The sequence below is a fragment of the Xylocopa sonorina genome, chromosome 5 (genome assembly GCF_050948175.1).
Source record: "Xylocopa sonorina isolate GNS202 chromosome 5, iyXylSono1_principal, whole genome shotgun sequence".
In the NCBI taxonomy this organism is placed as follows: Eukaryota; Metazoa; Arthropoda; class Insecta; order Hymenoptera; family Apidae; genus Xylocopa; species Xylocopa sonorina.
The window spans coordinates 10,040,786-10,055,543 of NC_135197.1; the positions used below are offsets into that span (position 1 = coordinate 10,040,786).

Consider the following 14,758-nt stretch of genomic DNA (forward strand, 5'->3'; position numbering starts at 1 on the left):
GAACAGTAAACAGGTCACGCTGATTGTTGCAAAGGGAAATGAAACTCGTTCTACAATTTGCTTTGTGCGAGCCGGATATTTTGTTATCGCGTTTCGCTGTGGGTTAACGTTATCTGAAGCAGCCACAGGATACTGTTTCACGTTTCTTTGATCAGCGTAAAATTTTGAATCGCCCCAACCGAATCGTTCGTAAAAAACCGTTTAATCTTCTTTATTCTTCGTGCAAGTGCTTTATGGTGTACCAATGAATGTTGAAAGCGCGCGTCGAAACGAACCGAATAACACCGTTTCCATAAAACTGTAATCAAGATATTAATTACAACGCAAATGTCTGTACTTGTGCAAAACTTGACTGCGCAGATCGCGAGATAAACTTCGAAATTACCAACTTCTCAACCGTCTGATTCATAAAAAGAAGTTTTCGAACCGGGAACGCCGTCGAAGGCAAAGAGCGGGAAAAGGGAGAAAAAGAATGCGGCAAAATTAGCTGTTCGAGGGACCATCGTTCTAAGTTCCGTGGAACTTTTTCTCGCCCTTCCCTTGGCGAATGACGAAACGAGCCGCGAAACAGTTTCCTTTGCGCCAGTAATTTCATATCCGGTCCCGTCGTTCAGTGGTCGGAAAGCACTTAATTTGCACAAACATTTTTGCACCCTCCGTACCACCCCCTCGCGTCTAACGACATTAGCGCCCCGGTAAAGCGTGTCGCGGGCAAACCCAAAGAACTCCTCGCCGTCTGGCGTCGAACGAGCGCCAGAAATTCGCTAAAATCCGATTTCCTCGAAACCCGGAGGAACTCGACCGAGCATAACCGCCACCGCGAAGCCGCCAATAACCCGCGGAAAAGACGACACGTTTCAACGCGTAAAAGTGGAAGCAGACGGTGGTAGATTTTCACCTTCGCGCCGATGCCCCGCCGTTACAGGCGTCTAAGCTCCTCTGCGCGATAAATGCGCAACCTGGTTACACTTGCCCCATACCCTCCGTCTCTTTTTCGAGTGTTTCCACGTGAAATTTCTCTTTCCCTCGTTTCACCCCTCCTGGTACCCTTCCCCGTCTCCCAGGCTTCGAATCTTTCGAGGCTCTTTGAAGAAGTTCCAGGCCGCATCAAGCACTGACATCAAACAGGACAATTCAGTCGTCAAATAAGCCCCATCTTCTATTTCGTTGGTATACTGCCCTCTACAAGTTTTCCCTGCGCGTATTTCGTACGTTCGTACGCATGTCGTTTCCACAAAGTGATTCCGCAAAAAGCGCAGCGCGCCTCGCTTGAAGGACTCTCTTGACAGGTTCGTCTGTACAAAAAGGATGAAAAACCGCGCACTGTCCGAGTATCGTTTCGAGATCGAGTGGAAACACGGCGGGGAAGAAGAGTATGATTATAAGAGAGGCGGAGAACAGAATGCTCGATGTGTTTTCGATAATACGAACATATATCTATCGTAACTGCGGTGAGTAAGATGGAACGCCATATAAGCAAACCATACTAAAGAGGATGCATGTGCATCTTTGAAAAATGCACGAGTCGTAAATACGAGTAATTCAATATCACCGCGTAGCACGTTATATGCTTGGAATTTTAATACCGGCGAGTAAAATGGGAAATAAAGTTAAAGGTACTTGAAGAGGAGGAATCGCGGTTTTGTGGGACGTTTAGCGGGACATTTTGCAAGAGCTGAAAGGCAAGAAGCCAGAACTGTGGAGACAAACGGAGGAGGGAAAAAAATAGTGTCGCGATAAGAGGTTCGAGAGGAGAGACGGAAGAAACCGCGAGAAAGGTGCACGAAGAACAGGGGATAAGAGGGTGCATTCTCGCGGAAAATGCCTCGCGTTGCTCGACGAATTCATCGTTGCCGATTGCGTTTGTGGTGGGCCTGCACGTACACTGACTGTGTCACGCGGAAACGGTACACCAATCCGATATAAACACGTACACAGACACGCGTACAAACGCGAGTGCAAATCGATTCGAGACACGGCATCAAGAGGCTCGCCGCCAAGTGCGTCGCAGCGTTACGGCTTGCAGCATGCACCACGTTATCCACGTGTTCGCGTCGATGTTTCCACGGAATTCGTAACGCGTTCCTCGCGTAATAAATGCGATTCAGATACAGAAGATGGCATACTGTGCCGGGAAGGTTCGAACGACCCGATGGTACCCATGGGAGTTACAGGGCTCGTTTTGGCACGATGCTCGATGACCGACTCTTCTCGTCCCTCCTCCTGTCCCCTTTCCTTCTCATATTCTCGTGCTGCCATTTCTTTCTCCGGTCGGGCAACTGTGCCGCTCTGAAAATCGCGATATCTGCTGGAAGCATTCCAGACATTTGGTCCCGGGGACGTCCGATTTCATGCGTTTATGGAAATTTAAGTCCCCGTTTCCACCGGCCCCTTGGATTTCATTCCGATTCTGTTTCAGCTCGATGCATTGAAAAGTTTTCGTATTATACGATTGTCGCGGTTATATACGAGGGCACGATAATTGTGAAACTTTGGCTCCGTTCGTCCTGCAATTTCCCAGCTAGAGCCACCGTCGTTGGGGTTGCAACGTTCCGCCTAACGGGGGAGAGGTGCGTAGGAAACGAGCACAAAGGAGCGATTTATACAACTTCGCATGGCAATTATAGCCTGTCGCTTTTTGGGAACGCCGCACGTTCGGTATAAGGACAAAAACACCGCCGGAGACGCGGACGGGGTATGACGGCGTTCTCTCGATGGGGGTGAAATTAAAGTAACTTTGCTGTTAAACTCGACGCGGGAGACCGTTCCGTTTATATTCAGAGACAAACTGGAAACGCTAAGAAAGTTCTGGGAACGATAAAATTTTACAGCATCGTATCTCAAGACTGCCGCGCGCGAAACAAGGGAAGCGACCGTTCCCGAATGCATTCGGCCCGGGCAGAAAAGTGAAGTCGGGTTCGCGCGCGGTTCCCGATTATCCGGCTGATGGCGAGCCTCGTGAACCAAGAACGAGGCTGCAATAAGAGGTGCAAAGAGACGCAACAATAAGGGACAAGTTGTTCGAGAAGCCCATGCTTCCCAGTGAGAACAACCTCTCCTTCTCTATCTCTCCCCGTTCAACCGTTTTCCGCTCTCTTTCGCGTCTGTCCGCCGAGGACGAGGCGAAACTTTTCAACTGGTACACGCGAAGTGGGAAAAATCAACGGGGGAATTCCCGACGGGATACGCCGGAGCGGAGTTATACCTTATTCATGAGGGCCGCTAAATGCACTCGCGCATCCCAGATACGTATTTATTACTGTTACTCCTCGATACGTAGCGGAGAGCACGCTGGTATTTCGCGGATCGTGCGGACTCATAATAACCGCGGCCGGTAACGACGGGTCGCTGCGTGGTTTTTCGCTCCTCTGGAATATTTTAAGATCCGCGTCCTCGACGAAGAGGAAAGGAAATAGAAAGAAAGGGAGAGAGAGAGAGAGGGAAAAGCAGGACGAAGAGCGAAAGAATTCCCAGCTGCAAATTGAAAGTTAAATTTCGTTTCCCTTCCGCTTGGAGATTACCGGTTTGCTTCCGTGCCTTTTGCAGTCTATTTCCGCCATCGGGGCAGTGTATACAATCGGGTAGAATAAGTAATCGTCCACTGCTACGTTTGTCTTAGTATTTACGTACCGATGAATTGTAGGGCCGAGTATTATACATTTGATACTGTTGGATGATTTGCAATGTGCTCGAAAGATTGGGAAATGTAGATGTTCGATGATTTGAGAAAATTTCATTTGGCCAGGGGCGAACGGTGCTGGAGGATTCTACACGTCGGTACCGCTGAATGAACCGTCGAGGGGGTTTATTACGCGCAATACGGTTCGCGGGGGCGAGGAATCTAGTCACGTATATGAGGAAAGGGGTTCGTGTGATTTACGACGTTTCATTCCCCGATCAATACAGGAGACAACGATCGCGCTCACCCCCCGTCCGCCGCCCTCGTTGCTACGTGTGCACTCAAAACAGAATAAAGTAGCCGTAAAACGAATATATTAGAATGATATTTACTTAAAGAGACTACGCCTCCTGTACTTTACTGGTTATCCTCCGCTATTCGTAAAATCCGGTCAGAAGAAAATTTATATACAACAAGTTTTATCGAGCGGTGGCTGGCGGAACGCTTGACGGGCTGCATCTTGTCGTCGATCTTAAAAAATAGAAGAACGACAGGCGGCGTACGATACGGGGCTATCTCGTGGTTATCAGGCTCGATAACAAAGGCGGTAAACAGCACGCTTTCGAAAGCGGATACGAAAATATCCCTAGTCACGTGTAAGGAAAAGTGTGCGCGGCATGATTTACGGCTCATCTCATGCTTGATCGATACACAATAGTCTCGCTACGGCTGACGAAGGAAACGGTGCACGATGCCAGGGAGCGAGGAGATGGCTTCGGCATCCTTTTGCCAGCGATACATAAAGGCAGCCTCTCTTATACCCGTCAGCACGGTAATGATTTCGTCCGAGGCTGTAGAAGGGAAAAGGAGGAGAACGGAGGAGGAGAAGAGGGTGGAGAGGGTGAAAGAGCCACCACCGGAAGACAGGAATTGATAGATTTCTCTCTTTTGTGAGCTCAGGAGCCATGCAAATATTGAACTGAAAGCACAGGGCTCCTTAAAGTACTCCCGCGATATCGGACCTCCTTCTCGATGCTCCCGAAGAATAAAGGGTGGAGGGACGAAGGATTGAGAGGGAGGGGACACGGGAAATATATGCCGGGACCAGGGAGGTGGTGGGTTAAAAAACAGAGGGAGGAAATAAGAGAAAAAACGAGAAGGAGGTCGCGGGAAAAGGGGATGAAGCGAAAACAAACCGGAGCAAAAAGGAGGCGAGGGAAAGAAAGCGAAAACAGCGATTTCCAAGACGAGGGTGAATCGCAAGGTATAGCAAAGAAGTGCAAGTGAAGGGAACGGAAATGAAGGCGACTAGATAAAGTAAACGATGGAGACGAGTTGAACTAGTTGAACGGATAAAAGATTGGGAAGGGGTGCGGAGAAACGGGCAAAAAAATTAAAAATAAATAAGAAACAAAAAAGGGGAAGTTGTGTAGGTGCGAGAAACGATAAAACGAGGACAGAGGAGCAAACAGCGGGGGCAAAGTAGAAGGTAGAGTGGCTAAGTCGAGTGGGTTTCCACTTTTCCCGTTCATGTCACCTTTCCACCTTCGACGTCTTGAACGATAGCTCCGGCATTCGGGCTTTTTGTTCATCCTCCTTCTCGCTCGCGCTTCTAAACCGCTCAGAACCGTTCCCGGTTCTTACCTACCCGATCAGCAGACTTTATTCTGGCTGAGAGAAGTTTGAGGCCATCGTGCCAGCTTGAACGAGACGTCCTGCTCTTTCTGGCTCCTTTCGCCAGTCCCCTTTCTCAGTGAAAGAGACGACGCGCTGGAAATGGTACCTGCCACTTGAGATTCGGCTCTGCGATTTGGTACGGCGTAAAAGCGAATCTGATCGGTCCGGGTAAAAGAGCGCGCAATACGGAAGTCAGTATGTCGAGAAATGAGATTTCAATCACCTTACCCTCGCGTTAATCAATTCCCGCAGAGCCTACGGACGTTCCTTCTAATCGGACTCCTCCTCCATCGAGGCAAGAAACTCGAAGATCGGATCCATTACGGTAATGCACGTAATTTAATAACAGAGATTGGTTCGTTTTGTGCCTAAGAAATATTCAATCGATAACTCATCGTCCTATTATATCTGTGTTGTATCGTGTTTCTTGGAACTCGCAAACCCGTAACGAAAAGACTGGAAAGAAGAGTTTCTACGTCAAAAGCGATCAACGAAAGCAATTACTTCATGTCTTCCGTGACAGGAAGCAAAGGCTCTGTGCTTTGTTTCCGGATTTGCAACACGGCGGGAGGAAATTTATTCGATATTTCTGTATGTCACGTCGCGTGTACGAGAGGCACACACATTCGATGGATAATGAAGCAAAAAAACCGCTTCTCGGAAATGGAAAAATGTCCCGCGATATTTCTTCCAATTATGATATACTCTATTCGTTAAACTTTGCCTCTCGAGAATAAAGGCCCGATTAAAAAGTGGACGCGTAGCGATGAAAATTGTTCCGGGTCAAAATTTGCCAGTCGACCCGAACGCGATAATAATCTTGAAGGATTTCAGTCGCTCTGAAAGGAGCATTGAAATCGTTTGAACGTTCGAATAGAACATTGCAAATACCTCTTAGTATGCGAAATTAGATTCCACGGTGACGTCGCGGAACTTTATTGTTCCTTCGTTGTAGCTTTCCTTCGCGTTTTCCCGTTTCATCCCCGTTTCCATGGAATTATCCTGTACCGACTTCATTATTATCTCACTCTCGTATTCCCTGCTTGCCATGAAAAGCGTGCTCCGGCTAAAGCTGTTCACATTCGACGAAATAAAAGGTCGAAAATGAAGGGAAGTGTAAAATGGAAGGAAGTTGGCGTTCGCATGAGCGTTTCGTGTCTCTTTGACTGCAATGATCCAGAGGTGTTCAGAATTTCGTAAAACTTTTTGCCCATATTGTGCGTTCGTTTGCATTACAAGTACGATCCTCTTCTGCAGTTCGATGTAACACCGTATAATTTCCACAGTAGAACGAAACTCCGTAGCTTAGTGCATAGTATACCTACCGAATATAAAATGCTCAGATTATCGAACAGTCATTAGCCTCGTTTCGCAACGATTCGCCAGCGACGTGAAACTTATTTTTCTGGATCTGATCGATAGTGTTCCGTGACCTGCGGTAACGGAGTCAGGACCAGGACGATCGAGTGCAGGGACGCCGTTGGTTCCATTTCCAAGGACTGCGATCCCGTCGAACGACCGCACACCGAGCAAGAGTGCAAAACAAACATCCCCTGTCCGATATGTAAGTGTTACCGAGCAGCATTCCTATGCACCGGCACACCGGCACCTCGGTGACATCCGAGACATGTTCGCGAAGCCTTTCTGATTTCTCGCGTGCGCGATTCGAGACGCCGCGACGACGATTCTCGTCACGATGGCTGCCACGAGCTCGTCGAAAGGAGATTATGCGATCGGTGAACTGTTTTATTGTAGACGGCGAAGAAATGACGCAGCCCCTGATGCAGCCGTATCCACCTCCGCCGGTGTCGGAGAAATTGAGCCAGCCGGTGCCCTCGGAATCCACGTAAGTAACCGCTCTGAAAATTGATAAACACACACATATGCGAATACACGGCATATATATATATACACCCGATATGGTAATATATTATATATTCAGTCGGTTCGATCCGTAGCTGGATATTTACAATGTTACACGCGCGCACACGATCACACACGAACACAGATCGTCTCGTAGTGCTTCTCGTTGCGCTGTTCCTCCCCACCGTACAGAATAACAAAACTCTTACAAGCTAGATAGAAAATCTTCCTTCTTAAAAGCATTCATTTCTTGACGTCAATTGCTCTGTCCCGACAGATATACGATCTACTTTGCCTGTGGCTGGTTGTATCTGAGGTATCCCATTACTGTGTCTCTTTCTACTCTCTATCACTTTAACTCTACTACTTCTCTGCCTCTCTTCCCTTCCTTTTTCTTTTTTACTTTTTCTTCTTCTTCTAACTTCTTCGATTCCCATCCCACTTGCATCCACCCGCCCTCTTTCCATCCACCCCACTCCACCCTTCTTTCTTTCTCTTTCTCTCTATCTCTCTCTTTCTCTCTCTTTCTCTCTCTTTATCTCTTACAATTTTCCTGCCTCTCTTCTCTCCCTCTTTGTTCTTTCAAAGTTCTTTTTACCTCGGACTCCTTGCCTTAACCCTCCCCGTATCCCAAGAGCTTCCGTCGCTTCTTGCTTCCAGGATAGAGCAAAGCAAACCGATGTTTACCTACTCCTTCTTCTTCCCCACTTCTGGATTTTTCTCTGCTCCCCTTTGTTAACCACCACTGCCAAGACACCCTCTATCCCACTCTGGTAGATTCCTCGCACGCTTTTGTAACTCACCGCAAAGCTGCGAAGTCCGGGGACGCTGTTCTCCTTTTTGGAACGAAATCAAGGCTAAGCGAGTTTTAGAAGCATTTGGCGTCCTCGTCCTCTCGCCGAGCCTCTCCGCCTCTGCACGATGACTTTCCACCGAATGCATCGCTCCACTCCCTTTACCCCCTTCTCGTTTATCGACCCCTCTCTTAACCAACTTTAAGGTAGACGAACTCTCTTTCGGATTAGTTTTGTTCTGGGTCTCTTGGCATATTTTTAGTGTATAATTTTCCTCCCTCTTGGCATTGCTTACATTAGATGCGTCAGCGGAAATATCTTTTTCGCGGCAGCAGTAGACAGGAAAACGACGTCTGTCGCGTACATCTGTACGGTTACGACGTATCTGCGCATCGTACGTGTACTTGGATGTCTCTTTTTTCTCTCTCTCTCTCGACCCATATCGTGGTATAGTGAAATTTCTATTGTCCACGAGGGATAAAATGGTACAACAACCCCGCGACAGGCCCCGTTTCCTACCTGACGCGCAACAGTTTCCCAACTTGGATCTCTCTTCTTCGCTTTAAATTCCGGGGAGCTTAATCTCCCCTGTTTTTTCGCTAACTTTTTCCTGGCTGTTGCCCCTAATGCATTTATGGAGATTACGAGATTTACCGTGATTTAATTAGCGCATACCGCGAATGCCGTAGAACAAGCATTAGCATAGACTTACGACGATGATATTACGTAGACTATCACGTTCGTTCCCTTTGCTCCTTCTATGCCGAGTGGTGCGCGTGTGTGTGTGTGCGCGCTTGCGTGTCTGTCTGTGTTGCTTTTTTCTCTCGTTTTTTGGCTTGCGTTATTCCATTGTTACCCCAGTAGCATGCATAATTTAGAGCGTAGAACTGTCCTCTGTCTCTATCTCTCTCTCACTTTTTGTCCGACTGTCTCCGTGCTTGTCGGACGAATTTTACAAGAGTTTCAACCCAGGCTCCACTTCGGGAACAAAAATCGCGCCTTCCCTTCACAGAAAGGCACACGCTAGCCGGTTCCTTTTCAAGGGAATTAAATGAAAACACATTCTGATTCGCAAAGTAGTCGCCGTTTCCAGGGACGAAAGAAACGTATCGCGTTGAAAAAGATACACCTTTTAGGGAGATACACGATTGTCGTTATATCATGCGTACGGCGTTTCTTTCCTTTTCCATTTTACGTACATCGATCGCACGTATCGCGACACGTGCCATACGAACGTGATAAAGGTTCGCTGCTACACTGAAAACAAATTGAGAAAGTTCTCAGCGAGAGGAGTCATTGATCGATGGATTAAAGTAGGTACTCGCGGATGAATTTCAATGGGCCACCGAATTGAATCGCGTCGAATAGAGGAAGGGAAGGCCAGTGAACGTCGCGGTTTTAAATCGTAATCCTCTAACAACCGGCAGTTATTTACCCGATCTAATCGATGACAGGACAGACACGCGGTTCGCTTCGTGAACCGTGAATAACGGGAAAACCGATAAAATTCTGCTTCGCGAGATTCGTGTCGTTTGACTCGAGGCAGAAAGGGGAAAAAGAAGCGCGGATATCCGACGCGTTGAAGGATCTCGCTTTTGTATAGAAAAAGTCTGCTGCGATGACTTGCTTAGCCTCCGGGAATTTCATCAAATTTAATACTTCGAATTTCTATTGAACACGCGGAATATTCAAGCTCGAGCACGGCCGAACGCGAAACCGCGCTAATAGCTATAAAGTACTGCAGACGTAAGCACAACCAGGGTCCTCGAGCGAAAACTCGCGGACATCGAAAAGAACGGATCGATATCGAACCGAGAAATCAACGATCGAACGACCCTCCAGGTTCGTCGCCGACAAATGGTCACCGTGCAGCGTAACCTGTGGCGAGGGCGTCAGACACCGCGAGGTCCGTTGCACGATATTCCTCGAGTTCAGTCGAACGATCGCCAGTCTGCCCGACAGACAGTGCTCAGGCCCGAAGCCGATCGAGAAGGAGACGTGCGTAATGAAACCGTGCAGCATGATCGAGAACAGCCTTACTTATGGTGACGACAGCGGATACGCCGAGCCGGACGTCTACAGATCGCCCGCTGGTGGCTCCAGCGGAGGCGGCTACGACGGTGGGATTAAGGTCGCCCCGGGTAGCGACGTGCAGACCACCTACTCGTGGAAAGAGACTGGTTACACCCCTTGCAGTGCCACCTGCCTCGGAGGTAAGACACATTCGGTCCAAGACAAATTCGGTGAAAATTAAACGCGTACGAAGACTGAACCTGTAACTACCGTATGGGCGGAGGGTTGTTCTAAGTAGAATTTTCTGAATCGTGCAAACGAAAACTGGAGCGAATTCGCGAGGGCTCGAAATTTAACGGGACAACGCGATGAAAATAGAATGCAAATTCGCTGGGGAAACAAGAAACTTCAAAAGTGACGACGAACGGAAGGGTAGGCAAAGGGGGATGGAAAGGTAGACAAGTTTCTTAATCGCGTTCGACACGCAAACATAGTTGTTCGTTAAAGTGAATGGACCGAGCGATAATTAAACGTCCTTGTTAATTCGATCAAAGTATTTCGATGCTGGAAAATTCCTTTTAATGGAATTATCTGTCCCACGTTCGGTAAATACTATATTTAGCCAGCTCTAATCAGTCACAAACGTAAGTCAGGGAATTATCGGCGATCAGATCAGCAAGGATTAACGGAACGAATCCTAGGCCCGTTCCGCATAGTAGGCTTAATTAGCCAGGATAATTCGTTAGTGACTGAATCGTGCGTTCTGCCGATAGATTAAAGTCATACGATTCGCGTCGATTGACAAGCTACGCACATATTCGCTCCGCTGATCGATTCCATTAATTTTATGTTACTCCTGTTTGTAATTGTCTTTCAGGCGTTCAGGAACTGATAATCAATTGCGTGAGGGATGACAATGGTAAAACTGCGGTGCCTTTTCTCTGCTCCTCTGAGACGAGACCGGAAGCTAGGATAAGAGTCTGTAATGACCACCCTTGCCCGCCGAGGTAAAATATTCAGGCGATGTAGTTAAACAAATAGTAATAATCTATTTGTCATTATGATTGGATTTTGTCCGCAGATGGAATTTCAGCGAATTCTCGCCGTGCATGAGCCCGTGTGGGATCGGCATTCAGACACGTGATGTCATATGCATACACGAGGTGACGCGTGGCACAGGTAAATTGGTACCCGTGCCGAACTACATGTGCCCGCAGCCACCACCGGCGGACAGACAATACTGCAACGTATTGGATTGCCCGGTGAAATGGAACGTCGGCGAATGGAGCAAGGTAATCCACCTTTGCGCAGTAAATTAAATAAATTAAACGACACCGAGAACTCGATTCTCCATGGCTCGCCGCAATTAATCCTGGTTCTCCGCATTAATCGAGTTAAACTGAAGTTGTTCAGAGATCCTGACGGCGGCGTTATGGAAATTAATTTAATCTATTACAGCGTTAAAAACACGCGAATTAGAGTTAAGATTAGTCGACGGTGGTTTCAGTGCTCAAAATCTTGCGGAGGGGGCGTGAAAAAGCGCGATGTTTCCTGCCAACAAATAATGGCCCAGGGCCGTAAACAGAGTCGAGAAGATCGTGAATGCCAGTCTCAAAAGCCCGCCACGGAGAAGCCTTGCAACACCAGAGCGTGTCACGACATGGACGCCAGTTCTCTGCCTATAATTACCAGTCAGAACACAACGTACAACCAGACAGACTTGACCGCGAAAGTGGACTTGAGGATTGGCGGTATCGCGAAAGTGTTTCAGGGCACGTCATCCATCAAAATTCGTTGCCCCGTTAGAAAATTTCACACGTAAGTTCCACGTTGGTTATATACTTTTCAAAATCTCAATGAAGAATTTGCATTGAGATCAAAATGCTTGCAGAGCACAAATCGTATGGACCAAAGACAACAGGGAATTAAGAAAATCGCGAAAATACAAGATCAGCAGGAAAGGGGCATTGAAAATAAACGATATAACGTCCTCAGATGCTGGCATATACGCGTGCAAAGGTAAATGAAATGATTCATCTTCGAATCGTACTAGCTACCGGGAGCATAGTGCTCGCCATTGTAAATGACAGAATACAACGTGAACTTGCGCGTTGCAGCCGGAAATTCCCAAGCAGAGACACATTTGTTCGTGAAGTTTCGTTCGAAGGAACAGATCAGCAGCGAAGAGTATCTGCGACTGAGCAATTCCGTCCACCGACAACAAATCGTGCCTCTGGATTCCGCGCCAGCGAATTCCGGCGAGAGCCTTTACACCGATCGAGCAGGTAAAAATCATTTTCGCGCCCTATAGCAAAGGTTCCATGTTTACGACTAATCATGTCATCCTGTACTTTGTTTCGCGAGAGTAAGTAATCTGTATGAATCCTCCGATAGCCGCGTACGGAAACCGATTTGTTCCCATCGACAGTGAAGATTTGAGTCACGAACGAACGGTTCCGAGCAAACCGACGAGAAAACCGCATCCGAAGAAGCAGCGGACCAGTTCGACACCACCGGATTCTACGATGATCCATAAGGAACACAGTGTAACTTCGTTAAATCAGGTAAAATCATCGGATGAGGGATCAAAGTTAAAATTTTTCCGTAATCACTCATATCTGTACAAGTAGCTGCATGATGAACTAATAACTCGTCGATGATTTTTTACCTTGCTGCTTTCTATACATGGATTATCTTAATGTGGTGTTGGATATTTGGGGTCTAATATATCAGCCAGGTTACCACGAATCCGTAGAATCAACTGCACCCGCAACTTCAGGTGCCTCTACTCTTGTACCGCACTTAACTTACTTTATAACGACATTAAAGGTGAGATGCTCTGAATAGCTGTTCACAAAAGATTAATACACCCCTCCCTGTACAATTTCCTTACTTGAAAGTTGAGTTTCTCTCTACGTGAGCTCTACGTAGCTTTGCTCAGTTCGATTCATCTTCTAGAGACTTTAACTTACTACAACGAAAACCTAAAAAACTTTTCTACAGGAATACTGGCCATTCCAAAGTGAAAGCTCTGTGGGAAGATCTCACAGGACAGCCCCAGTAGCGTTTATCGATGACGTGAAAAAAGAAGCAGTAGCGACAAAACGGACCGTGCCCGATGGGAATCCCGGTCTCCGGTATCAAAATGTCGAAGACAAATTGGATACCCTATACCGTAACACCGCCATCCCGGACGAAACCTTTGGCCCAGACGAAGAAAGGATATTCATCGACGTTGACCCGTATGATCTGGACGAGTCCATATTTGGAATGCAGCACAGTGATCCAGTGAGAATCACTACTGCTGCAAGAAAAGATAGTCCAGTAACCCCTGCAAAATCCGATGTAGATTACGTTGAAGAATCCCTGAAGAATGTTAAGAGACAATGGCAGGATACGTCGAAGGCTAAGAACCATTGGAGTTCCACACCGAAAAATCAAAATAAAGAACCCGGAAACATTGCTACCACCTCGGATAACGTTGATTTAGAGGTGTACTATATTCCAGACTCGAGTGTTGGTCACAATACAGAGAAGCTTGAAAAATCTCACGACAAAAGGACTGACCGGAATGATTACGACAGTTTAGGAACCGAGCAGATTTCTCCTACTATGTCGCTTAAAGAAACGGACGTAGTTTCGACAAAACCAGACAGTGGTGACAAGAAAACAGAAGTTTCGAATAGAACGGAAGAATACGGAGAAAGTTTTGAGGAAGAAATACAGAAACGAAGGGTTTACGTTAACAATGACACAGTTGAAGACGGTGTCACTCGCGTCACAACCGTTAGAGATCTAGAGGAAGATCTGATAGATCTAGCGCTAACAGAAAACCGAAGATCCGATGAAATGAAGAAGGATGTAAAGCTTCTGTTGCGAAATGGAGAAGACCGGAAAAATTCGTCCGAAAACGCAACTTCCGTTAGTGAAGAGTTGAAAAAACCAAACAAGTCTTCAGATGCGACCACCACTTTCGTTGGATCAAATGTCACCATCGATTCTACAATCGCGTCCCTTAGTATTTTAGGTAAAAAAAACTCGCTTTCTTTAAATAATAAGAAAATATATTGTTTTTTAAATAAATAAAATGTGTAGATACCACAGACGACCTGATTTTCGAGTGGGTAACAACAGATTGGTCAAAATGTTCCCAAACCTGCGGTGGAAGCGGATTTCAGGTAACTTAATAAATTTGGATTTTGATCTCTTGCCTTGAGATTAACGATCAGTTGTCTGATCCGTAAAGCAGATGATCATCATAAGGCAAGGAGTTGAAAAACATGCAAATAAATGATAAATATCCTATTACAATATTTTCTTTTACTCACTAAGATGCGAGGAGCTCAGTGTACAGTTCGCGCAGCAAAACCAATTGGGAACACAACTCGTACACCACCTCGGACAGTTATAGGAGCGACGTTATGCGAAGACGGCGGGCATCCAGTGCCTCAAAAAGTGAGACCTTGCGGATTTGGTAAATGTCCACAGTGGCACACGACCGAATGGACTCCATGCGAGACGTCCAGATGCTTCAATTGGAAGACTGCGATGCAGAGGCGCGACGTTACTTGTCGTTTGCTCGAAGATACAGAAAATGGCCAACAGAATGTTACATTACTTGATCCTAACAAATGTGACGACACTATTAGGCCCCTTCAAAGGCAAGAGTGTTATAACGACGCCTGCAAGGGAGTTTGGAGAGTCGGGGAATGGTCCGAGGTATCGATATAATTAATCAATATGTTTTTCTTCATCTCTTGCAACAATTTATCAAGAACTGTTATTTGATCAT

General features: G+C 46.8%; 1 protein-coding gene across 2 annotated transcripts in view; it reads left to right on the forward strand.

Annotated features, from left to right (window-relative positions):
- Positions 1-14,758, forward strand: part of Nolo (ADAMTS-like no long nerve cord) — a 169,142-nt gene that overhangs the window by 151,977 nt on the left and 2,407 nt on the right. Inside the window, exons 10-22 of one of the 2 annotated variants that reach the window (XM_076895142.1) lie at positions 6,719-6,860; positions 7,052-7,142; positions 9,796-10,166; positions 10,844-10,973; positions 11,048-11,258; positions 11,474-11,784; positions 11,858-11,985; positions 12,084-12,251; positions 12,361-12,530; positions 12,700-12,795; positions 12,970-13,993; positions 14,062-14,144; positions 14,299-14,685. In XM_076895142.1, the coding sequence (XP_076751257.1) occupies positions 6,719-6,860; positions 7,052-7,142; positions 9,796-10,166; positions 10,844-10,973; positions 11,048-11,258; positions 11,474-11,784; positions 11,858-11,985; positions 12,084-12,251; positions 12,361-12,530; positions 12,700-12,795; positions 12,970-13,993; positions 14,062-14,144; positions 14,299-14,685 (3,312 nt within the window). The remainder of the gene's footprint in view (positions 1-6,718; positions 6,861-7,051; positions 7,143-9,795; positions 10,167-10,843; positions 10,974-11,047; positions 11,259-11,473; positions 11,785-11,857; positions 11,986-12,083; positions 12,252-12,360; positions 12,531-12,699; positions 12,796-12,969; positions 13,994-14,061; positions 14,145-14,298; positions 14,686-14,758) is intronic. The other variant, XM_076895143.1, reaches the window with a different exon arrangement.